General features: G+C 34.7%; 1 protein-coding gene across 7 annotated transcripts in view; it reads right to left on the bottom strand.

Moving 5' to 3' along the window:
* SENP6 (SUMO specific peptidase 6) overlaps nt 1-27,915 on the bottom strand; it is a 127,549-nt gene that overhangs the window by 31,263 nt on the left and 68,371 nt on the right. For all 7 annotated transcript variants that reach the window (XM_040239065.1, XM_040239059.1, XM_040239060.1 and 4 more), the window contains 6 exons: nt 14,828-14,976; nt 9,801-10,188; nt 4,620-4,858; nt 1,927-2,097; nt 967-1,000; nt 132-326 (listed from right to left, as the gene is read on the bottom strand). In XM_040239065.1, the coding sequence (XP_040094999.1) occupies nt 132-326; nt 967-1,000; nt 1,927-2,097; nt 4,620-4,858; nt 9,801-10,188; nt 14,828-14,976 (1,176 nt within the window). The remainder of the gene's footprint in view (nt 1-131; nt 327-966; nt 1,001-1,926; nt 2,098-4,619; nt 4,859-9,800; nt 10,189-14,827; nt 14,977-27,915) is intronic.

Raw genomic sequence — 27,915 nt, 5'->3', positions numbered from 1 at the left:
AAATGAGGGAAGTAATATCTTATAATGTCGTTATCAAGATTGTAGGTAATACGAATATATCTAAGGGATCTATCAATATCAACTCACAGTCTGCTAACCAATGTCTTGTACATTTGCTCTACATAACTTACCTGTTAATTTATTTACTCCTTTACAGTCATTCCAAACTTTATCCTCCATGTTCATCTGCAGCTGCATGCTCAGCTTCTGATAAACTGCCGGTTTAGTCTGCAGAAACACTACTGGTAATTTTCGGACACTACACCATTCACATTTTGTTAGATCAGAGGTATTTAAAGTAATCCCTACAGGATCATTTTCTGGTTCTGGAGAAAAACAAACGGAAATGGAAAAGGAATCAGTGCTTAACAGGGCAAAATCATGAATGGAGCAAACTAGGGAATTACAATTTTAAAGTACACATTTATTATGAAAAACTGAAAGTGAGAGTGTTAGTTGCTCAGTTGTGTCTGACTCCAAAACGCCATGGACTATAGCCTGCCACGCTAACCTGTCCAAGGATTTTCCAGGCAAGAATAGCGGAGTGGGTAGCCATTCCCTTCTCCAAGGGATCTTTTTTGACTCAGGGATCGAACCTGGGTCTCCTGCATTGCAGGCAGATTCTTTACTATCTGAGCCATCAGGGAAGCCCTCACATATTTATTATATTTTGTACATGGTAACTTTAGTGGGAAAATGAAGAAAAATCTTTGATCTTAAAGAAGTATCTAAATACATTTTTTCCCAGATGGAAAGAGAATTCTAATGAAGAATACTTAAAAACTTAAACATAGCTTCTTTGATGTTATAGTATGAAATTTCTACTCTTAAGGTATAATGCCCTTTGTTATAATGCATATAATAACTAATTATCTTAGTGAATTCTAAAAATAACGTTTTTTATTCCAGTAAAGTGTTTTAGTGTAAACAAAGCTTTAGTGAGCAGTAGGACATACAACAGCTTACCTTCTAGCTGTATCTTGATAAAATCTAAACAAAACTAAAAAATAAGATAAATTAGTAACAATCATAGATTTTGGGGGAAGATTTTGCCACAGAGACCCTAAATGACATGCTGTTGGAACTCTGCCTATAGAAGGCAAAAAAACTGATTCATGTACTGCATTTGTCCATCTGATCTTTATAATACCGAGAATGACGCCAGCCTCTATTCATTAAAAAATAGTTGGAAACACAGAATTAAGGACATCCGAGTTAAGAAGCCTTATAAGTACAGTGCTATTGGAAGATTAACCTACCAACAATGCATAGGATACACCAGAAAGAAAAAAAAAAAAGACTTAGAAGGCAGATTAAGGAGATTATGTTACAACCTTAAATAGAAAATATACATTTGATTGGACTGGTGGTAGCAGAATAACAATGAGACAGGTGTGACAGGTAAGATAAAGGGACGAAAGAAAGTTCTTTGGCTTCTCTGGACACTGAACTAGTTCAAAAGCACAATGCCTCTTGGGCGGCCACCAAAGTCCAATAATCTATTTCTAGGAGTCACTATGTCACAAGACATTTTTATGCAGACCCCAAAGCTTTTCAATTCTTTTTCTCATAAAGTTCCTCAAAATACTGTTTTCATGCATTGGGCTGACATGAAAATAAAACGGGAACACACTGGAGTGAATTCCAACTCAGTGAGAATAAACATTTTCCTATAATGATTACGCACTACTTTGAATATTATGTTATAATTTAAAAAATTTTTTTATCAGAATACATATGACCAAGTTTTTACCTACTAATTTTTATGGTGAGTAGCTATTTATAATTGTCCATATTCTTAAAGCAATTTGAAATCTTGAAATAATTGCAATGTTCTATTAAATATTTTAACTTATAAATTTTAAAATATTATATATTAAATTCTGAATCTTATAATTGGTAGTAAAGAGCATAGTGCGTACTTACAATTACAGGTTCTATTAATAGTCGGAAGAGTGTCCCTACTCGTATACTTCGACAGTTTAAAACTACAGTATCAGAGGAACTTTGGCAGCTTAAAGATACAGGATCAACTGAAATTTCTTGAGAAATCACTTTGCGACGTTTTAGAGGTGTGGTGATAATAGAATTACCAAACTGAAAAAGGAAAAAAATTTTCACTTAGTAAGTTATTAAAACAAGACTGCAAACTAAGTAGACATAGCAAAGATGACCCAACAGAAGAAACGTAATTATCAAAACATAAAATTGATTTTACTTCAACAGTGCTACATAAGTATTTATTGATTTTATAACAATAACGGTAAACTCTTCCTGTTCCACTTTACCTAGTTATTAGGTGAAACTTCAGTAACAGCTAAGCAGAGAGAAATGGTCCTTTAGGAATCAGACAGCCTGGGTTCAAAAAATAGGTTTACTACCTTTCAATGATCTGATCTTGTAAAACTTATAATAATAACTTCTAAACTAAAAATTTTGGTTTCCTAAACTAAAATGTAACAGTATTTACTCAAATGAGCTAATAATGCATATAAGTAGCTTAGCATGGTGCTTCATGCATGGTAAAATGCTGGATAAAAGTTATCTAGTAAGAGTGGTAGTAGTTGCTGTATTTGGACTAAATTAGCAGCTCTTTAGAAAACTGATAATTTAGGAAAATTGCTATTTACATTATAAAATGATGCTTCTTTATATATTAAAAACTATTGAAAGACGATCTGTTGAATTAAGATTTCAGTCATCCCCAAATGCAAATTAATCATAATATAAAAGTGTCTTTATAAGTATATATTTAAATTGAATGCAATTAAAAGTAAAGATGTCAAAATCCTTATCATCAAAAAAAAAAACAAAAACAAAAACAAGATCTTGATTTAAATGAATATTTTCCCAGGTTATTAACAGATATCTATTAGAGAGGTTTAAAACTTTTTTTAGTTTTAGAATTATTTCTTCAAATGAGATTTTACTTAGCTCAATAGTTAAGTTAGGTAATTTCCAGCAATCTAACACTTAAAAATAATTTTTAATTTTTTTTGTACTTTACTTAAAAAAAAAAAAACAGAAAACCCCCTCTTATTTATATCCTTTATTCATTTTTCTATAGTTGCTTCTATTTTTTGATTTTTAACAAATCAAAACTATGTAAAGGACCAACTTATCCTCTGTCACATATTTCACTATTTTTTTCCCATTTGCATTACCTATTAAATTCTGTGGATGGTGTTTTGGTTCACTGCATTGTACTTTCCATTGAAACAAATATAATCATCTCTTCATTTATTACTTTTGCTTGTGCTGAAATGTTTGGAAAGGCATTTCCTAAGATTACACTAATTATCAGCCTATATTTTTTCTATTATTATAGTTACTTTTGGTTTTTCATTTCTTACTGATCCAATCTTAACAATCAAATATGTATGTTTCCATATTTTAATCTACAACTTTCCGAATTCCTGACATATGTACAAATTCCTGACATATGTACATACAACTTTTTAACATACAAATTTATTTTTTAGGTTCTTTTTACAAAAATAAGAAAATATGCACATAATTTCTGCATCTCAGTATTCTCACTAAACAGTGCCATGTAGAAAATCCTAAGCCATTGATACAGCTCCAATTTTCATTGACAGTGGCTGAGTAGTAATCCACGGTACATATATACTATAGTTTCTTCAGTAATTTCTATGAAAGTGAAAGTGAAGTTTCTGTCGTGTCCGACTTTTTGCCACCCTGTGGAGTAGCCTACCAGGCTCCTCCCTCCAAGTGATTCGCCAGGCAAGAATACTGGAGTGGGTTGCCATTTCCTTCTCCAGGGCATCTTCCCAAGCCAGAGATCGAAGCCAGGTCTCCCACATTGCAGGCAGATGCTTTAACCTCTGAGCCACCAGGGAAGTCCCTACATAATTTCTATATCAATCATTAAAATGACTGTTTGCTAATAATTATATTTGTATACATAATCAAAGCACTGGAGGTTAAAGATTCCTTTTGTCTAGGGAATGAATTACTTAGTCATTCAGTATACATTTTAAATATTTCAGTAGATGCTTTTACTCTTTTTCCAAAAGGCCACAACTTACCTTTTTTTCATCAACATATAAGGAAAGTACCCTTTACCTTGGATTTTTGCCAATGTATGTGTTAACTGATTTGCATCAATTGTGAAAGTTTGTTAAGTATATGGTTATATTTTATCTTCTTTGATATGTACTTTTCCTATAAAGGTTTATTATCTGAATTTCCCTTCTTTTGGTCTATTCCTATCTTTTTTAAATTTTCTTTTTCCTTCTAACTTTTAAAACATAAAATATACTATAACCATATTATGCTATTAATAAAATATACCCAAGTTAAAATGATCTCTTACTGTCTACTAGATTATACAAATATATGCACTTTACACTTATATTTTGCTTACTAAAGGTTGATGTTGTTTCTTTTTGTTGAAATTTTACACTTTAGGCCTTTATTTAAAATATATTTTTCTGTATGCTTTAGTGTTCTTTCAATAATCTTCCCAGTGTTATTTTAAGTTCTACTTAATGGATAATTCATTTTTTTCTATTGATACCACCAAATTATCATCCCCCCCCAAATATTTACATATCAAAGAAGAAATCTGAATAAATGTTAATAAATGTGAAAAGTACCTGGTCTTTCATTCTTGCTTTTCTTGGCAATGTAACTGTATTTAATTCTGAGTCTGCTGGAATGCTTCTTAGTTCATGCTCTATTCTACAAGTGTTTTCATTTAGAGCTGCTTCTACCTTTCCAGTGGATGGTGCTGGGGAAGAACACGCTGAATCAGCAGGCTGAGGAGAGATGCTTTCTCTTCTGTTAATCCTGTCGTTGTCGTCGTCGTCGTCATCATCATCACTGGACAAAATGACTACAAAGAAAGTGTTAAGTATTTCAGGTATTTCATTCTGGTCAGTTAAAAATGTAAGTCCATGACAAAAGTTGGAAATACACCAAATCTGCTTTAGATCTCCTGATCTGAGATTAATAAAAATGAAGATACAATCCACTCTATTTGAAGAAAAGTTAAATTTGTAGAGCAATTAAACTGGCATTTTTTATATAACATACAAATGTAAAATTAATTCTACAACTCATCACAATCACCCACACAGAAACACAGACAAGTTACAACAACACTTACATGTTTATCATTAGGTCTATTTCAGAGTTCCAGAAAGTCTTAGGTATGAAGAGAATTTGCATACAAATTATTCATAAGATAGCATGCATTTTAAAAGTCTGTAAGACTGCATGTGATCAAATAATTTTTACCTCACACAAGAAATCACTAATATCGTTACTAGTCTTTGGGAGAACTTGAACCAGTGCCTGAAAGTGAAAGTCACTCAGTAGTGTCTGATTCTTTGTGACCCCATGGACTATACAGTTCATGGCATTCTCTAGGCCAGAATACTGGAGTGGGTAGGTAGCCTTTCCCTTCTCTAGGGGATCTTCCCAACCCAGGGACCAAATCCAGGGACCAAACCCAGGTCTCCTGCATTGCAGGTGGATTTTTTACCAGCTGAGCCACAATTATTGGACCAATGCCTAATATGCAGTAAATCTTGTTGAGTAAATGAACATGGCTAAGACATTACATGAAGGTAATTTGCTCTTATACCATGTACTTATTAGTGAATCTTTTCAAACTCATCTATCAAATTCTGCAGAGCCAGCATACTGCACTTGAGTCAAAATCCAAACTCCTTACTCTGGTTCATAGATGTATGTAATTTGGACCCAGGCTACTTTCTCACACTACTTCATTTTTTCCTCCAGCTTGTTTCTATCTAACTGTAATTCTAACACTTTTGTACTTTTGTCATCAAATAATTGGTTTAAATACCACTTTTTGATTAACTACCCAATATAAAGTAAGCACACAGGTACTTGCTTATTCACATCGACTAATTTAAATTTCTGTTGTCTTTTGCTGTGGATATACACTTACTCATTTGTTTCTCCCCACTAAAATAAAGTATAAAGAACAAGAATATTGCCTTATTTACTGCTATATTTCCAGTGTCCAAAATACTATCTGGTAAAGAAAGTCATGTGTTGAAGAATGTAAAAACTTGTAGGAGCAATTCTGTTTTCCCCTATCATATATCATAAACATAAATGCTTAGTTATTATTTCTGAGTCATATAACAACACCCAGAGAGGAATCACCCCAGCATCACACCATTCATCTTTTAATTTTGCTATCCAGTCTCAAATGTTTTTCAGAAGTAATATTTTTATTAACAGAAAATGTAACATGCCAGATTAGAAGGCCCAAGACGCTAGTTTTCAAGTCAGTTTACACACACTTGAAAGTTAGGGTCTTGCCACTTACTAGTCATTTGCCTCAGTTTCTCCTCTGTGATATAGGGGACAACAAAGTCTTAGGAACAAATGATTTAATGTACAAAAGATTTATTGGCATAGTACCTGATGTATAAAAGCTTTAGAAAAATTCATAACTGCTTATATTGTTTATGAAGAGCTACACAGAAGCACATATTCAACAGTAAGCCTAGTGTTCAATCTACAGTCATTTTTTTGTGCTTCAGGAACATTAAAACTTCTATATCTTACTCTATCAAAAACTTATTTTAAAGCTCCAATGCATCAACAGATAGAACTGTACTACATAGTTCTTGTTTTATTAATTTAAAGTAAATGAGGGTTGTGCTCAATGTCACCATAATTACAAAGCAAACAGGGAGAGAGTATGCAAAGATGATAATAGTTAAAGAGCTGTTCTTATAACTGCTTTAATTCTCTGCAAAACATGGAATATATTCTATATAAGTATATACCTAAGATTCTGCATCAGAGTCTGCTTTGAACTAAATTCTGTCCCTTTAAAATCCATATACTGAAGCCCTAATCCCCAAAGTGGCTATATGTGGAAATAGGGCCTATAGAGAGATAATAAAGGTTACATGGTCTTAAAGGTGAAGCCTCAATCTGATAGGACTGGTGTCATAGGTAAAAGAGATGCCAGAGATCTCTCTCCCTCTCTGTGAGCACAAAAGGAAGGGCATGTAAAGACACATGAAGAAGGTGGCTGTCTGCAAGCCTGGAAGAGAGGCCTCCACCTGACACCAATCCCGATGGCACCTTATTCTTGGACTTTCAGCATCCAGAACTGTAAGACAATAAATTTAAGCCCACTCAGTCTGTGGTATTCTGTTATGGCAAGCTAAGCAGACTAATACTGGTCTTTGCATTTACATTCCAAACTTGTTCCCATAGAAATCAGGCTATCTTCTTTCTCACCTCATTCTAGGCAGTGTTCAAAAGTTTCTTTATCAAGTAACTTTTCCACCTACCTATCTAAAATTCTATGATCTAAAACTGCAAGCTTCTTCACTGTGACACTTGTCACTCTCTATTTCCCAGAACTGCTTCACTTTTCTACACAGAACTTATCACTACTTGAGACACTACATTTTATTTATTATTTGACCACCAAGGATGGAACAAAAGCTTCATAATAATAAATCATTTTAATAGGAACACAAATTTAAGAATGATAAAGTAAACAAAAGACTTTGAAACCAGAAAAATCATTAAAAAAAAAAAAATCTAAACTCCAACAGCATATATGTACATAACAATGAGAAGCCTTAAGCATAGATTGCCTCATTTATAGAATAGGGTTATATTAGTAACTACCTCACAGGATTGTAAAAACCAAACTAAACTGGTTAGTATATAAACTTTTATAAGCAGGACCAATAAGCATGTAATAAATATCTTAAAACAGAAAATATTTTTTCTATATACATTACTGAGAAACATGGTTTTTAATTTTTCTGGAGGGGAAGGAAACAAAATTAGGCTTTATGGTTTTAATTCATAGTAAACTGCTTAAGGCACCTCAAAACCACATAGATTCACTTTGTTTTTTTTTTACTTACTAACTCAGTCTTACTAACTTCCAGTTCCCCTCATCCTGGAAATCTCAGCAAGCTGAGTTTCCAGCATGGAAGTCTGGGTCAGAATAATACCCAGTGATTGCCTATTAAGTTTTAGAGTTCTGTTGATATCTTACGGTAAAATTTTACATAACAACCTCACCATTAGGAAATATTCAAATGATATTAACATATTTAATATTGCATTGGTATAACACTAAAATGTGTCATAAAATATTCATATTCAATATAGACATCCTCATAACATCATAACAGAGTGTTGGCTTGACAGCTATCATACAGAAATTCCTTTACAAATCAAGCTCTTTCGGAAAATAAGCTAATATACTGGTATAGGTTAAGGTTTCTCACACTGAATTAAAATAGGACTTGATACATTTTTGAGGTTGAAAAACTTCTTGATTTTATCCCTTTTATAAGGTGGAGCTTTTCTCTCTGTCAGAGAGTAGGCGGGTATCATTATGAACTAATTGTGATATATTTAACATATTTCAATACATAGTAGTTATGGTTCCTTTTGTGGCCCAAGCAGATTCAGTCTTGGTTACTGAGTAAAGCCTTTTCATTTTGGCTGTGTGCTTCTGACATGACCTTAGCTATTTGTGACTGTTTCCACGCTTCCTGATACAACTCAGTGATTGAGATTTATCTCACACATTTGTGTTCCAGACCTAGAGTCAGCCATTTCTCTGAAGAGCTCTGATTATTTTTAGTGGAAAATGGTATTAGAAACACAGATATGGGATATGGGAACTAAAGTTGTTTTTATACAAGGTTTGCTTACTGTTTCCAGACATATTTCATGGGCAAAGCTAAGAGATACTTTCTATTCAATAGAAAATATTGATATATAATAAGTTTCAGTATTATCTTCAATTCAAATTCAAAGTTAGTTATTTTCACTTCTTTGATTTTGCTTTTGTATTCCTTTTCTCCAATATTGAACATCTTGGTTTCTGGAGACAGTCATATAATTGCTGGCTTGTTTTTATCAATATGTATGTAAAAACAGCAACATTATTATTAACAAAATTACTGAATCCAGTTAGGACCTCTCTGGAGTTTTATTTAAACATTAAGGATGTATAGCCACAATATTATTTTAATTTAAATTAATTTGAGATAATTCTGTGCATTCAACCACCAACAAGGTATATAAATTCTCCTATCCATCACAAATAAAGAGTAGCATACTATAAACTCTGATTTGTACCTTGCTTTAATTCATTTGATAAAATAGCTTAAAAATCATTCTATACAATATTAAGTTTCCCCCCCTTCCAGCTACCTACACTAAAGTTTATTTAATCAGTCTATGACTGTTTCCAATCTTATGCTATTTATTATAAAAAGGACTGTATTTCATATACATACACGCATGTACATGTGACTAAACACAGGAAAAGGATTTAGAGGAGGAACAACAGTAGTAAGGGAGTGAATTTTCAGAGTCCTTTCTTTTGTCAAATGCTTTATTGAGTTATGCTAGGCACTTCATGTTATTTTTAAATTTACTCCCTCAATAACACTATCAGGCAGGAAATATATCCACTTAGAGATCAGAGAGATTAAAGTAACTGGGTCAAAGTTAGAAAGTTGGTCCTAACTGGCAACTGACCTAAGACTAGGGCCAAGATCTATGCCTTTTCTTTAAAAAAAAAAAACTACTTAAAATGGATAGGGTAAGGACAAAGTCTAAGTCAGTTATTATTTTTCAATTACATGGGCAGTTTTAATAATCTACCCAAAAAGCATGTCATATAACTGATACAAAAAACCTTTTAAAGCTACACTTCAGAAATATGCTCATGCTCACATTAAAAATATATGTGAAAAATATTAGACCCATATAAGCAATACTAAAGAGAGTAAAATACTTACTTGGATCATTTAGGTCTGACAGGCTTGTTTTCCTTTCTTTCAGGTTTGTGATTTTGGCTACTTTTGCCCTAGATAAAATGACTTTTCCATTAGTATGTAAATAATTCTGTCCACTCTCATCACAGCTCACAATAATATCAATTGGAATCTTTCCCACACTGTTGCCATAAAACTTCTTGACTGGTAATATTGTGTTTTGTGACTTCTGTCCTCCAGAATTCTGATGAATTGATGTTCTTAATGATAATCCAGCAGAGTCATTCAAAGTTACAGTTTGTCTGCAATTTCTCTGCAAATCCTTAGAAAAAGGAATACCACAACTTTGGCATTTGGTCTGATTTTCTTTTTCTTTCCCACATTTTGGACAAAATCCACAGTGTTTAGAAACCTTAAAATCCAAAAGAAAGAAAGGAAAAAAAAAAAAAAAAAGACTTTGGCATTGTATTTCAACATCATGGAACAACAACAACAATAATCTCAAAATTAATCTCCTATTTCTCATCACCATCACTATGGCTACCACAAAATCCTGAATGTTACTTGGGATTTAGCGTCACAACACTGGAAGGAATTTTCTAAACCATCTAGTCCAGCAGTCTTCAAATCAGAGTATGTGTATTCCTCAAGGGCTACATAAAGATTTCCTAAGGCATACAGGGCATAAATAATCTTAAGGTAAATCAATATTTAGATGTTCAAGTCACACATATAACCCTTCCAAAAACTGGTCTGATTATGCTTATGTCAAAGTATCACCTGCCACAACTGTTCTCATACTTAAAAAAAAAAAAAAAAGAATCCTAAATCCAACTTCCATTTGAAATATTAAAATGGTACATGGCCCTAGGGTATAAAAATCACCAAACCAAACAAAAAGATAATGTTACATGCTGGAAAAATGAATTGATTCTAAGTTCTAGTTAAGACAATCTTTTACAAGGTAATTTATTTCTAAATTATCAGTGCTACAAAAATAGTTCAAGGAAGGCCCAATCTAGGCCTCTTACAATTATGATACCATTAAAAAAGTTTTTTTGACAGTAGAGTATCATATGATTTTGAAGCCTATAATGTAGAAGGACTTCAAGGTATTTGGTGATATTACTGTAATAAAGCTCTCATACTCATGTACCTATTTATGTGAACAAGCTTCTTCAGCACTTACATCTATAAGAAGGAAAACATGAATAGATGCTGAATCCAGTTTCAATATGTAACATAATATTCATCCATGGACATATAAAATAATTGAGAAAAATAGTCTGTCTCTAATTAAAAGATGCACCTCCAATAATTTGCTTTTACATCAAACTATTCATCAAACTTTGTATAAAATATATGGCTTTAATAATTATATACTATTAACAAATGTATATTATTAATTTGGATGTGCCCAGATCCATATATAAGGAAACTGATCTAAATATTCTATTTTAAAAGGTAACTCCTTTTCACTGTGTCAACTATTACATCCTGTGTGACCTTTTAAATTCAGGATGAAAAATGCTTAAATGTCAACTTAAGAATACATAAGAGGATAATATAATCATTTAAAATTCTTTTAGGTGACAGAAGACATCAAGTAGTTGCAGGACCAACAGATAGGTGGTAATTATATATGATTAAATGTATAGAATTACATTTCAAAATTCACCAAACTGAATGCTTAAGTTCTATGCATTTTTATTTTATGTAAATTTATGACTCAAAAATATGTACACAAGCAAAAAAGGCCTATAAAGACCACTACTCTGGACTTACCTGTTTGCTGTAAAGATGAAAAAAACTGACAGAGAAATTGCTAAGTTTGCCCAACTGACCATGACAAAGCTGTTCTATTATACCATGTTACCTATTTGAGGGTCTACCCCAGACAACAAAAAGGAATGAAATTTGTTACCCAGATAATACAAAGGAATGAAAACCAACCAGGGCAAAATTAAACTTAATATGTAGAACTTCAGCTTGGCATATGTAGATTGTACTTTTTTTTTTTTCCCTCTGCCAAGACATAAAGAATTCAATTATGCTATTTTGAATGCATATGTAATTTATGCGAACAGGAGCAGTACCTACTTACATACTACCTGATGATGAAATATCTAAACTTCTTAAAAAAAAAAAAAAATCTAAACCCCCTCATTTTCATGATGAGCATAGATCTCCACATCTAGCTAGGCTTTAAACACATCCATTTACGTGAAAACTAGACCCTCATTTGTCACAGTGGGAGTCAGCTCTATGTAAGCTAATTCTGTCTTTTATTAAGAAGAATCAAGGATATCATCAAGCTGGGTTCAGACTGGCTCCAATACTTTAGTGTCTGTAATAAAGGGTACATTTCAATAAAAAGAACCCTATAGAAAAACAATACTTTCACATATCTGCTTTTATAAAATTGATACTGAAACAGAAAAAGCACTTCCCTACTATTAAAAATTTTAATATTAAAATGTAGAAGGAACTATATCATGGGCTAGTATCATACGCCATCCACAGGCTAAGAAACAGGTGCCCTAGAACTGCTTGCAGCAATGAGGAACAAAATGCAGAGCAGCTAACCAAACACGGTCTTACATGCTCATGATAAAAACCAGAGATTAAGAATTCCATCAACCTCGTGATCAAAAAACTAGAGTCTCAACATTATTCAATTATTTTTAGTAAAGTAGCAAATTTTCTTAACAGTTTTTGTTAAATATAAATTCCTTCAGAAAACAAAGATTAATTAAAGTGTCATCTCCCCCCTCTTTGGTCCATGGAACACTTTAAAATAAATCCAAATCTCATTATCACATATTATCTGCCAGTCTATACACATTAATAACCTGTATACTTAATAAGAATAAGCATGTCTTTGATGAGACACCACTGAGACAATTTCATGTTTTGTTAAATATCCTGAACCTGTTATAATCTCATTAAATACCAAAGACTTCATTTTCTTACAAGCAGTATGTAATGTGAAATTTCACAGACTATACATGGAAAGAAAAACCACTCATCTTGTTAAAAAATTTAGAATTACATAGAGGACGGCTACAATCTATTCTTTATCTCCACTAAGAAAAGAATAAGTGGCACAGAAGTAAAGAGTAAAAAGAAAGAAAATATATTTTCAATGTTAAAAAAAATTCTGAGGCTTTTAGCTGGCATGCCTAAGGAAGGAAGGATGGTGTGGGGTGGGGAAGCAGCTTTCTTCTTTTCTCCGCCTTTCCATGGGTCCAGCAAAGGGCTAAGCAGTGTGGGTGATGACAGCAGAGCCCAAGCCAACCTTAGGTTTGTGTGCCAAAAGACTGGTCACAGAAAACTCAACTGAGCAAATACACTGGAGATAATGGCAGAGAGGTTTCTCAGTCAGAGAAGGGAGTTACAAAAACATGCAAAGCACAAAAGGCTAAAATAAACACTGTGGTGGTGGACTAGAATTGGAGTTATCAATGTACACTCATGAATTTTAATATATACTAAATATTAACACATATATACACAAATATTCCTAGTTCAGTCTGCTGGGAGGGCCTACAAATTTGACATCCAGTAGCAACAAGCACAACTGCTGCCCAAATATCTTCCTTTCACTTATACAGACAATGATTCCTTGGAGAAATGCATGACTACAGAGCTGATACAGAGAAATACAAAGAAATCTAGACCACCTGGTTATACCAGAAAGCAGGTACTCAAATAATGATGGGGATACGTCAAAAAGAAAACAGCCAGCTTGAAGAACTTTCCATGGGCCAAATCTAGGGCAATTTGACCATCAAATTGCTCAAACTGCTCAAATTGCTCAGCTGTGGAGAATAACCTTTCTGAGAAAAGTAAGAATCTATGTCTCCATGCTGTTAAAAATAGAAACTATGGTAAATGTGAGATAAGAAAAAACTCTTATTAACAAATAAGTATAGAAACACTAGGGAACTCCCAGGTGGCTCAGTGGTAAAGAATCCGCTTGCCAGTGCAGGAGATGTAAGTTAGATCCCTGGGTCGGAAAGATTCCCTAGAGTAGGAAATGGCAACTTGCTCTAGTATTCTTGCCTGGAAAATTCCATGGACTGAGAAGCCTGGCAGGCTACAGTCCACAGAGTCACAGAGTCAGACATGAAATGAGTAACTGAGTACACAGAAATACCCACTGAAAACACCTACTAAAATACCTGGAAAACGAGACAGCAAAAAAGACACAGATGTATAGAACAGTCTTTTGTACTCTGTGGGAGAGGGAGAGGGTGGGATGATTTGGAAGAATGGCATTGAAACATGTATATCACATATGAAACAAAAAATAAAATAAATAATGAAAAGAGAAAAAATAAAAACTAAAAATAAAATACCTGGAAAAATCTAGAAGAGTACATCTTAAACAAGATAAAAGTGAATATCAGCAATAATGTCAAAATCAACATTATATACCTCCTGATATGATGCAATAAGATCATAGCATCACCTCTGAGGAATCTTGAAAAATATATACATCATGAAGAACCTGCAGACCAATTCAACTTAAGGTACAAAATAAGTGGCCTATATTTCTTACAAATATCAAGGTTACGAATGACAAAGGAACATCAAGGAATTATTCCAGATTAAAGAAGACTGAAGATGACCACAACTCAGTGTAACATGATCCTGAACTGGATCCTGTTTCCATAAAGGACATGGTTAGAGAAAATGTGAATGGAGTTTGTGCATTAGATGATAATTCTGGGTCCATGTTAATTAAACATTTTTGACAGTTGTACTCTGGTTATACATGAGAATTTTATTTAAAAAAATTCTGATTGAGAGCGATTATGTGAAGTATGGTGTAGGGAAGTATTCATACGTCTTTTCAGAAAGATATATATTCTGGATTTGTGACAACTGAAAAATGATCTAATGAAGGCAGGAAAGTTTGCCAAAGTAACCTTTTCTAGCTCTCTTGCAGTCCTATTTGAAAAGATCACCAGAATTTAATAAGTACTAAAAATAATATTAATAAAAATACCAACTGATTAGCAGCAAAGAATAATTTCTCTACCCACCTCTAAATCAGTTAAACATTTTTTGGAAGCAGGAGACGGAGAAGGTGGGGTAGACTGATATATACTACTGTGACGTTTCTGTGCAACTTTCCTTTTAATTTCAGACTCCAGGTGTGATTCAGACTCTTCTGTTTTTTTCATCATACGATCTAAAAAAAAAGGGGGGGGAGGGAGTACTAAAATTAAACTTTATAAATTTCTCATTTTTCACCATGAAAAAAATACTAACTCATATTGTCAAATGATGTTTTAGCTAAAAGAAATTAATGTTTCAATATGTACAATAGAGAAAAATAGAACTTTAGGCCAGAGCCAGTAGCCATCTCCTGGTTGCTCTTGTCTGTCCTTCACCAGGATCACTTTCCACCTGCTCTACTGTGTACCATTTTCATCAAGTGTACCAATATTCTCTTCAGCTTATTCTGTGCTACTAAGGCAACAGAGCACCTTCTGCACTGAGTCATGCACAAGTTTCTTTTTCCTATGTTATTGTTCTTAGATCAGTAATGACAAAAATATGAATTCAAATGCTGGGTACAACTGTTTCGATAAAGGAAAGTAATTCTCAATTTAATGGCTTTTTAAATTCAAGACACACAAAAGAGAATTTTCTTCATTATTTTTCAATGTAAAGTCAACCATTTTCATTTCTAATTAATTCATAATTAGAATTTTTAAATGATTTCACAAATTTCAAACAGAACAATTTAAAATTCATTACAATTTGACTTCATCAGCAAAGAAAACTGAACATATATCTAAATCAAAAGTTAATGAACCTACGCTGATGACTAATTCATGTTGTATGGCAGAAACCAACACATTGTAAAGCAATTATCCTCCAATTAAAAATAAAATAAAAAGGCATTAAAAGTTAATAAATCTACAACAAAGGTGTTCTACCTGCATAATCCCAAGTATGTTAAATATTTCCATTTTCTTATCTTTAACATCCTCTAAAACTGTCTTAAGAAACCCATGCAATTATTGTTGCTTGGTGCAATCACAGAGTTCCACCTCCTCAGCATTTGCTCAGTCAGAATACCTTTATTTTCCTGGACACCGAAGCTAGAAATCTACGTAATCGCTGACTTGTCCCAGTGAGTCCTTCCTCACAGTCAAGGGAATTCTACTACAGTCAAGGGTCTTAAACTCATTCCTTCCTCTCCAATTCCACTGCCACTATATTTCAGATGCTTAACTCCTGCCTAAATTGATCTCCCTCATTCCAATTTTGTTTGCTTCAAATCATTCTCCACTACTGCCAAAGTGATCTTTCAAATGATCTAATCATTCTAATGTTTAAAGTGTTAATCACACAGTCATGTCCAATCCTTTGTGACCCCAAAGACTGCAGCCTGCCAGGCTTCTGTGTCTATGGGATTTTCCAGGCAAGAATGCTGGAGTGGGTTGGCATTTCCTTCTCCCTAATGCTGAAAATCTTTCAGTAATTTCAGTAGCTTAGGAAAAAAGTCTAAACCCCGTATCTTGGCAAGGTGAAGTTTGTATTGATATTCCAGTCTTAATTTTAAAAAGAAACAAAAACACTATACCTCAAAGAAGAGCATTTCTCCAGGGTATTTTCTTTCTCACCCTCATAGATATGTCATTCTCTTTGCAAGCAAAGTCCTCCCTATTTATCTAGTAAATTCAAACTATTCTTCATTAAGAAGCTACCTCTAGCCCACACTATGCATGATGAAGCACATCCTCAGAGCTTCCACAGCACTTTATCCATACTTCTATTAGCACTCATTTCATTCTCTGCTAATTATTTACACTGATCTGTTTTCTCCATTATACTGTAGGCTCTGAAACAGTAGAAACAACGTTTTACTCACATGTTTTCTCATTGTTTAGAAACTTCTCAAGGCAAGGGCTCAAAACATGTTTACTGGATTAATGAATCACATTACAAAACATCGTATGACACATGTTTTAGTAACAGATCTAGATACGTCAGGACTCAGCCAGGGAGAGGAAGGAAAAGCTGTTCCCAAGAACACCTTAGGTTACGGAGCAGCTGCTCCAGCCAGAGCATCCAGGTGTTGGTTATATTCCTATGAAAGCTAACATTGGTATGGTGTTAAATGGATTAGATCAGATCTAAAAATAAGTTTCCAACTAAATGAATATTAAAGAACTAGAATGTGGCACTAAGAAAAAAAAAAGGGGGGGAGGCAGACAAGATATGGAATTCAGAAAATATAGTTATCTGGAATACACAACCGATTACTGGCATAATTTAATTTACAGAGACAGCTATCTTAAAACATGGGATTTTCTCCTCCAACTTTTTTTGATCTTACTAATTAAATTTTTGTATGTATACAAAAGAGCTTTTTCCTTTTAAACATATTTTAGGAATCTCTGTAAACCCTACAAAATCTTTGCAAATCATTTTGCTCAAGTATGTCTCTATATCATCTTCCTGCCAGACCCTACTTAAGAGAATGACATTTTAAAAACTATTATCATTTCAATCCAGATCATATAATCACACTCTTCTGTCCACTGTTGCTATCTCATCATGTCTAAGTCACATTTTTCTCTACCCCATAATTAACAAGGGAGAAACGAGTGGCCCAAGCCCTGAAAGAAACAGAAAAATTTTTACTGATAATAGAGAAAAACAGTGTATATATGTACCACATCTTAATCCATTCCTGTGTCGATGAGCATTCAGGATGCTTCCTGGCTATTGCTATTACAATGCTCTATCTGTTGCTGCTCTGGCTATTACAATGCTCTGGCTATTGCTGGTAGTGCTGCAATGAACACTGGGGTGCAGGTATCTTTTTGAATTGTGGTTTTCTCTGGGTGTATGCTCAGGAGTGAGATTGACAGATCTTATGGGAGCTCTGTTTTTGGTTTTTTAGGGAAGCTCCATACTGTTCTCCACAGTGGCTATACCAATTTACATTCCCACCAACAAGGTAGAAGGGTTCCTTTTTCTTCTTGACAAATATACACCACTATATATAAAACAGATAACTAAACACATGCACACATACCAGAAGAAAAACCCAGAACCAATATACAAAGTACCAAAAAAGCTAATGTTAAATAATCCAGTACTATGACTGGTTCACTAATTACTCTGAGAAAATTAATTCTGGAGAAACTAATTTTGGCAAATCAGATAAAAAAGAAACTGCTTTCCCAACTTAAAGATTTACACCATAAGATGGCATGTAAAATACTGCCTTCAATATTGTACTTAATCCTCATTTATGGCCTAACAAGCCCAATCCTGTAATCATTTCATGGGCCCAATTAAATAATGTGCTAGAAATCAGTAATTTCCTCACCTGGAAATATAAGATGCTCATTCACATTGAACACCTAATGTTCATATGTTCCCCCCAAAGTTTATTTTACAATAGCTTATATATATATTAGTATATCCTTTTTCAGCTGGATTATATCTGTAATATGGAAACTTCTGTATCATTGCTATTACAAAATGATTTCAAAGATTTTCATTAATTTTTAAGAAAATAAATTTTGGCCCCCAAAAAAAGACAATAGAGGAAAACAATTTTAAAATCTGACCCCTCCCTCAATCAACATTATAGGGTACCAAAAGAAAGACAGAAACAGAAAGAATGACATACTTAGAAGTTTTAGGATGAAGCTTTATCTTAAGGTAAACACAGCTAAGAAGATTATGATAATTCATGTGAAAATTAACTAGTTTCAAATTATAGCCAGAAATATAAAATGGCTAAATACTTAAAACTTGATGAGTATAAAAAAACAGCAAATCCCTAACAGGAGGCTCATGAAAGTTTTAGCAGCTGACTATGAAAGGTATTTCCAAACCCTCAAAGTACTCCAGGGAGGTACTTAAGATAAAACCTATCCCCAACCCCACCACCTTTTAGGGATGAGAAGGTGAACAGAGTATTATTCCAAGACCATGCAAAACAAACACCAGTATTAAGATGGGGCACCATAAAACTCCTAAAAGAAAACATAAGCAGAACATTCTCTGCTATAAATCATACCAATGTTTTCTTAGGTCAGTCTCTCAAAGCAACAGAAATAAAAGCAAAAAATAAAAATAAAAAATAAACCAATGAGACCTAATCCAACTAATAAGCTTTTGCACAGCTAAAGAAACCATCAGCTGAACAAAGACAATCTATGAACTGGGAGAAATTATTTGCAAATGATGTGACCAAAAAGGGCTTAATTTCCAAAATATATAAATAGCTCATAAAAAACAAACAACCTAATCAAAAAATAGGCAGAAGATGAAAACAGACATTTCTCCAAAGAAGACATACAAATGGCCAACAGGTGCATGAAAAGATACTCAACATCACTAATTACTAGAGATTATTAGAGAAGTGCAAATCAAAAGCTACAATGAGGTATCCCCTCACACCAGTCAGAATGACCACTATCAAAAAATCTGCAATAAATGCTGGAGAGGATGTGGAGAAAAGGAAACCCTTCTACACTACTGGTGGGAATGTAAACTGATACAGCCATTATGAAGAACAGCATGGAGAGTGCTTAAAAAAAAAAAAAAAAAACTAGGAATAAACCTATCATATGACCTAGCAATCCCACCACTGGGCATACACCCTGAGAAAACTGCAATTCTAAAAGACAGATGCACCCCAATGTTCACTGCAACACTAATTACAACTGCCAGGATATGGAAGCAACCTAGATGTCCATCTACACATGAATGGATAAAGAAGATGTGATACATATATACAACAGAATATTACTCAGCCTTGAAAAAGAACAAATGTGTCAGTATCAGTGAGGGAGGTGAACCTAGAGCCTGTTATAGAGTGAAATATGTCAGAAAGAGAAAATCAAATATATTTTAACACAGATATATGGAATCTAGAAAAATGCTATTGATGAACCTATTAGCAGGGTAGGAATGGAGATGCAGATGAAGAGAACGGACTTGTGGACACAGTGGGACGAATGGAGAAAGTAGCACCGACACACATACACTATCACGTGTAGAACAGATGGTTGGCGAGAAGCTGCTCTGCACCACAGGGAGCCCAGTCTGGTGCTCTGTGATGATCAGAGAGGTGGCATGGGACGAGCGGAGGAGGCTCCGGAGGGAAGGGATACATGCGCAATTACGGCTGATTCGTGTTGCTGTATGGCAGAAACCAATAATGTTGCAAAGCAAGTTTCTTAAAATTAAAATATTTTAAATAAAATATTCTTTACAATTAAAAAAAAAACAAAACTACAATGAGTATCACCCTATACCAGTCAGAATGGCAATCATTAAAAGGTCCAGCAACAATAAATGTTGGAGAGGGTGTGGAGAAAAGAAAACCCTCCTACACTGTTAGCAGGAATATAAATTAGTGCAGCCACTATGGAGAACAGTATGGAGTTCCTCAAAAAACTAAAACTACAACTCCTATGTGATCTAGCAATCTAGACAAAACTCTGGTTCAAAAAGACACATGCAGGCTTCTGGTTAAAGACAATGGAGTAGGACATACTCCTACTGTGAGGACACCAAGATAACAACTAGCTTTGGAACAACCACTGACAGGAGAACGCTGCTGCTGCTGCTGCTAAGTCACTTCAGTTGTGTCCGACTCTGTGCGACCCCATAGACGGCAGGAGAACGCTGGAACCCACCAAAAAAATGTACCCCACATCCAAAAACCAAGAAGAAGCTGCAGCGAGACAGTAGGAGGGGGGCAATCATGATACAATCAAATCCCATACCTGCCAGTGGGTGATGTACAAACTGGGGAACAATAATACCAAACAAGCTCTCCCACTATCGTGAAAGTTCTCAACTCCACGTCAGGCTTCGCAGCCTAGGGATCTGGAAAAGGACTGGGAATCCCCAGGGAGTACGAGCTTGAAGGCCAGTGGGATCTGCCTACAGGACTTCCACAGGACTGGAGGAAACAGAGACTCCAGTCTTGGAGGGCACAAACAAAACCTTGCCCACACCAAGACCCAGAGAAAAAGAGCAGTGACCCCACAGGAGATTGAACCAAAACCCCCTGGTAGTGCTGAAGGGTCTCCTGTGGAGGCATGGGTTGGCAGAGTCGGAGCCTCTTTGTGACCCCACGGGCTGTAGCCCACCAGGCTCCTCTGTCCGTGGGGCTCTCCAGGCAAGAACCCTGGAGTGGGGTGCCATGCTCTTCTCCAGGGCATCTTCCCGACCCAGGGACCGAATCCATGACTCTTCCATCTCCTGCACTGGCAGGCGAGTTTTTACAACTAGTGCCGCCTTTGTTGGATCATACATACATAATTACCTTAATCAAAATTACCTTAAATGGATTAAATGTACCAATTAAAAGACACAGACTGGCTGTGTGGATGAAAATAAGTACATGTATGCACTTCCACTTAGCACATCCCTCTGCTGGAACCCCCAAATTGCATGTCATTATTTTATAATGTTAGGTTAACCACGTTCCCATTATGACTTGCAATTGTAATTATCTTTTATTTTTTTGTCTGGCTATTTCTTGTGAAAACTGATAAACATCTATTATTAATGTGCTTACGTAACTCTCACTCACTCAATACCACTGTATCATGATTGATCAACAGAAAAATAACAGAATTCTAAATAACCAAAGCTACTGTTTAATAGAAAAGCCTGTAATTCCTTTTTAAAATCCAGATGCATATTAGAATTATCTTTGAATTTAAAAAAAAAAAACACAAATGCCTGTTTTATTTTTCTCCGAAGCTCCAGATACGTTTCTAACGAGCAGCCATGTTTGAAAACAACTGGACTATATTATGATATTTTACTTTTACCTAGCTGGTTTCCCTTTTGCTATTTCATATTCAATGCTCCCATATCATTCACTTTATATTTTCCAATTTCTCCATCTCTTCTTTCTTTGATATTCTTTCTTATCAAGTGTAGTAGAAAGGCTTTTGTAAACATACACACAAATAGCATGTATAATATATATATTTTAGAAAACTTACCAATTTTTGCCTAACTAAAAACCTTGCAATATTTTGATTCCACTTGTTTGACTTAATATGAAAAGAATGCTAGATTTATAATTAAAAAAAAAAAAAACAGGAAGGCAACAAGAAACAAAGGTGTACTGTATAGCACAAGTAACTATAGTCAGTACCTTGCAATAATCTATAATGGAAAATAATCTTAAAAATAATATATATGTATAACTGAATCACTTTGCTTTGCACCTGAAACATTGTAAGTCAACTCTACTTCAATAAAATATATATATTATGGATAAGAATAAATAAATAACTTACATTAAGGCAAATTTTAAAAAATTACATGCACTCCAATGTTCAGAGCAACACTGTTTAGAATAGGCAAGACATGGATGCAAGCTAAATGCCCATCAACAGATGAACGTATAACAGACAGAGGAATACCACCCCACTATAAAAAAAGAAAGAAAGAATGCCATCTGCAGCAACATGGATGGACCTAGAGGTCCTCATACTAAAGGAAGTCAGTCAGACACACCATCATAAGACATCACTTATATCAATATATGTGGGGTCTAAAGGAGGATACAAATGGACTCAATTAAAACAACAGAAACAGACTCACAGACAGAGAAAACAAATCTACGATTTACAAAGGGGAAGGGGGTGAGACAAATAAATTAGGAGTTAGGGATTAGCAGATACAAACTACTATATATAAAATAGACAAATACCAAGATAAGGCCCTACTGTATAGCACAGAGAACTATATTCAATATCTTGTATTAATAATAATCCAGTGGAAAAGAATATGAAAAGCAACACATACTATACATATAACTGAATCATTCTGCCTACATCAGAAACTAAAACTGCAAATCAACTATACTTCGATTAAAAAAAGAAAAAGATTAGAGTATTTCCTGGTGGATTTTCTAGCTCAATGTCTTTTTAATATACCACCCTATGTTCAGGTATGCAGAAAAGGTAAATATGGAAGCTATTATGAGACAAGTAAAAGCGGTTGAATCTATGCTTTAAAAAAGAATGGTCCTCCATAAAAAGAATGTTTATAGTAGCTTTCCTCATAAAAAACAAACAAACAGACAAACCTAGAAACAACTCAGGTATCCATCATAGGAGATTGATAAATTAACTGTTACAGCCCTACAATACAATACTAGAGAAGAACAAGTTGCTGATGCACACAGCAACACTGGTGAATGTCAAAAATTCATCCTGAGTGAAAAGAAGACTCACATAAAGTGTATACACTGTATTATTCCACTTCTGTGAAAATGGTTACCTGTGATGGGGCAGCAATGAGAAGTAACTGGTAGGAACATGAGGGAATATTCTGAAGTGATGATATCATTTACACTATGTGTTCCCAGGGCCTTGGGTTACAAAGGTATGTATACCTGTCAAAATGTATTCAACTGTACACTTATGCCTTGTAAATTTCATTATATGTAAATTCTATTTCAAAAGAAAACAAATACATATTGAACTCTAACCATATGTCTGCTGAAGTGTTTACGAGTAAAACTAAACTGGTGTTTGTAATTTTAAATGTACTGGAAAAAGTAGATGAATTTGTAAAAAATGATTAGACATACAAATACATAATGAAGTAGTATTCATTACAGAATCTATTTGGAACATGTAAATTCACTTTTAAAAGTTAGTTTTTTGGTTATGTTTGAAAATTTTCGTAATAGAAGTTGGAGGTTGGGTGGAGCAAGGATAAGGATAGCCCTTTATTTTTGTTTGAAAATTCAGCTCTGCTGGAAAATCTATACCTCAAGGATAGTTAGGATACAAACAGCTATCTTTATTATGGTATTATGGTTATTTATTTGCTTTTAAGTTATTTTTATTACCTTTTAAAAGAGAAAGACAAATTAGAAAAATGGTTTTCTCCATCATGTCACTGTTACTATGACCGATTTTCATTATAAAATAAAATTAAAGTCATATATCATATTCTCATTATATTCTCCTTAAAAATCACTTTGAGCTATGCTGAATATGTGTGATAAACAGAGAACACAATAGGCAAAGAACACATCAGGCAGACATGAATAAAAGAAGAAACTCAAATGGCCACTTAACATATAAAATGCCTGGTCATTAATAAGGAAATGTGAAAAAACAAATACTACTTCCCAATCAGTCTGGCAAAGCCTGAAAGAATGGTAAGATCTAATACTGCTGAGGAGCATATGAGAAAATAAACACAGATCATGCCTGCTGGGTGCTGATACCCTTTATAGAAAGCATTTCGGCAGAAACATATCAAAAGTCTTTAAAATGTACATAACTTTTGACCAGGTAATTTTATTTCTAAGGAAATAACATAAAATACACAAAATGTGCTAAATTATTAATCATAATATATAATATCAAAACATTAAAAATTTAATTATACTATATAAATATAGTGGGTCACTTCACATCTATTAAAAAATAAGAGACTTGGCTGTAGTCCATTTGATTCTTTTAATTGTGTCTTTCATTTGGTTTTCCTCTGGAATTCCAGTACCTCTTAATGAGAGTACAGAAACCAGATAATATCATAACAAAGTCAAGATGCAAGTTATAGAACAATACACACAGTATAAATGCATCAAAAAATAGCTAGATATCATAGAAGTCTGGCAGCTATCAATGTATGTTAAGATTCTAAAAGAAGATGCCTTGACTGATAAGCTGAGGGGATATATTTCTTCTGCAAATGAGTTAAACACTGCTAAGTCAGATGATTTAAGTTAGAATCATAATGTAATTATGAAATCATTTATTCTTAATGTAATTAAATATTTACTCAGAGACAGCATATAACATCTATTAATTCTCTGATAACACAAAATCAGAATGAAAAACAAAAAGGAAGCTTAAGAAATAAGAAAAAAAAAAGAGATCTTAATTAAGACGTTATTTTTCATGCTTAGAAAAACTGTAAAAAGAACACCAAACAAAAACTTAACAGGATATGTGACATGTCCAAAAATTATACCAATACTTAGTTTTTACAAGCTTTAGTTTAACTGTACAGAACTGCTTTATCAGTAATTACTAGCCTAGTGCTGATAAATAACTATAATTCATATTAAATGCCTCTTAAATACAAAATAAAGGAGAAAAATAATAAAGGAAGTCCTCATATGTGTTAAGAACTATAAAAAGACAGTGATACCTTTAAAGGAGGAAATTATTCCAGGTGCTATGCCATTAACTACTGATCCCGGGGTTTGAAAATAGTATTTTAAACGCTATCTCCAAGGAAATCCTAAAATAAAATGCAATCTTTATGAAACAATATACACAACATTATTATAGCCCTATCATTCATACTATATCCAAGCATATATGAACCTACCTAACACAAAACTGAACTGACCTAACACAAAAGAGCTATCAGTTCAGTTTAGTGCAGTCGCTTAGTTGTGTCCAACTCTTTGCAGCCCCAAGGACTGTAGCACGTCAGGCTTCCCTGACCATTACCAACTCCCAGAGCTTGCTCAAACTCAAGTCCGTTTAGTTGGTGACGCCATCCAACCATCTCATTCTCTGTCATCCCCTTTTCCTCCCGCCTTCAATCTTTCCCAGCATCAGGGTCTTTTCAAATGAGTCAGTTCTCCGCATCAGATGGTCAAAGTATTGGAGCTTTAGCTTCAGCATCAGTCCTTCCAATGAATATTCAGGACTGATTTCCTTTAGGGTGGACTGGTTGGATCTCCTTGCAGTCCAAGGGACTCTCAAGAGTCTCCTCCAACACCACAGTTCAAAAGCATCAATTCTTTGGCGCTCAGATTTCTTTATAGTGGAAAGACCATAGCTTTGACTAGATGGACCTTCCTGGCAAAGTGATTGATGTCTCTGCTTTTTAATATGCTATCTAGGTTGATCATCGCTCTTCTTCCAAGGAGCAAGCGTCTTTTAATTTCATGGCTGCAGCCACCATCTGCAGTGACTTAGATCCCAAGAAAATAAAGTCAGCCACTGTTTCCACTGCTTCCCCACATATATGAAGTGATGGGACTGGATGCCATGATCTTAGTTTTCTGAATGTTGAGTTTTAAGCCAACTTTTTCACTCTCCTCTTTCACTTTTATCAAGAAGCTCTTTAGTTCTTCACTTTCTGCCATAATGGTGGTGTCCTCTGCATATCTGAGGTTATTGATATTTCTCCCGGCAATCTTGATTCCAGCCTGTGCTTCCTCGTGCCCAGTGTTTCTCATGATGTACTCTGCATATAAGTTAAATAAGCATGGTGACAATATACAGCCTTGACGTACTCCTTTTCCTCTTTGGAACCAGTCTGTTGTTCCAAATCCAGTTCTAACTGTTGCTTCTTGACCTGCATAAAGGTTTCTCAAGAGGCAGGTCAGGTGGTCTGGCATTCCCATCTCTTTCAGAATTTTCCACAGTTTATTGTGATCCACACAGTCAAAGGCTTTGGCACAGTCAATAAAGCAGAAATAGATGTTTTTCTGGAACTCTCTTGCTTTTTCCATGATCCAGCGGTGAAGCATCTGTCTACAATGCAGGAGACCCGGGTTCGATCCCTGGGTCAGGAAGATTCCATGGAGAAGGAAATGGCAATCCACTCCAGTACCACTGCCTGGAAAATCCCATGGACAGAGGAGCCTGGTAGGCTACAGTCCATGGGGTTGCAAAGAGTTGGACATGACTGAGCGACTTCACTTTCAGCAGATGTTGGCAATTTGATCCTTGCTTCCTCTGCCTTTTCTAAAACCAGCTCGAACATCTGGAAGTTCACGGTTCATGTATGCCAGCACACCAGGACTTACGTAGCTCCCAGGACTGGTATATTCAGTGCCCCTGACCCTGCGGCAGGCCTCTGTTGACCCACACCTCAGCCGGAGACTCCTGGACACTCGCAGGCAAGTCTGGCTCAGTCTCTTGTGGGGTCACTACAGTAAAGAGTCTGCCTGCAATGCACAAGTCCAGGGTTCAATCCTTGGGTCAGGAAGATCCCCTGGAGAAGGGAATAGCTACCCACTCCATTATTCTTGCCTGGAGAATTCCATTAACAGAGGAGTCTGGAGGTCTACAGTCCATGGGGTCGCAAAGAGTTGGACATGACTGAACAACTGCAACTAACACTGTCACTTTTTTACAAGCTAAATATACCAATATCCCTTTCCCCAAGCTAATGTGTTTCATGTGGACAGGTAATATTTATACATATACATATATGTATATTTACACACTTTATTATGAGTCCACAGGCATAAACTGAATAAGTAAAGCAGAAAGTATAGCTCTTCCCTATAAAAAAATTTCAATTAACACATATAAAATAAAATAGAAGACTACCATTAATAAACACTGAGTAATAATTGTTGCCAGCAAGAGCCACCAAAAGATGCTAGTATTAGTGGACACAATTTTGAGGAAAAAGAAGGTATCTGCATAGTGTCAGAGTCCCAAGTTATTAATAAGGAGGGGAAAATAGCTGTATGGTGGAAGAACCCACCAGAAACTACCTAAGTAGGAGATCATGTTTAACAGTAGTTAAGACAAACCAACATCATACAACCGTTGATATAATGTGTAGAAAAAGACACAACCTAGGTTACTTTCATGAAAGTTTTGCCAAAAATGAACAGCCTCAATCTAATCATAAGATGCAAAGAGCTGACTCAGTGGAAAAGACTCTAATACTGACAAAGATGGAAGGCAGAAAGAGAAGGGGACATTAGAGGATGAGATGGTTGAATGGCATCACCAACTCAATGGACATGAGTTTGACCAAACTCCAGGAGATGATGGACAGGGAAGCCTGGAACACTGCAGTCCATGGGGTTGCAGAGTCAGACATGACTGAGCAACTTAACAACAACACATCATAAGATAACATCATTCAAACTTCCAAACAGAAAGGCATTCTACTAGTATTCTTCAAATTAATCAAGGAAACTTAGGAGATGTAACAAATGTAAGATCCTCAAACTAGATCTTGGAACAGAAAAAAGTTATCAGTGAAAAATTGGTGAAATGAGACCAATGTCTGTTTGCTTAGTTTAAAATGCTATACCAGTGCCAATCTCTTAGTTTGTAAATGTACTATGACTGTAACATGTTAACAGTAAGAGCAGCTGGGTAAAGGGTAA

The sequence above is a fragment of the Oryx dammah genome, unplaced genomic scaffold (genome assembly GCF_014754425.2).
Source record: "Oryx dammah isolate SB20612 unplaced genomic scaffold, SCBI_Odam_1.1 HiC_scaffold_4, whole genome shotgun sequence".
Lineage (NCBI taxonomy): Eukaryota > Metazoa > Chordata > Mammalia > Artiodactyla > Bovidae > Oryx > Oryx dammah.
This window is presented reverse-complemented; position numbering and strand designations above follow the sequence as displayed.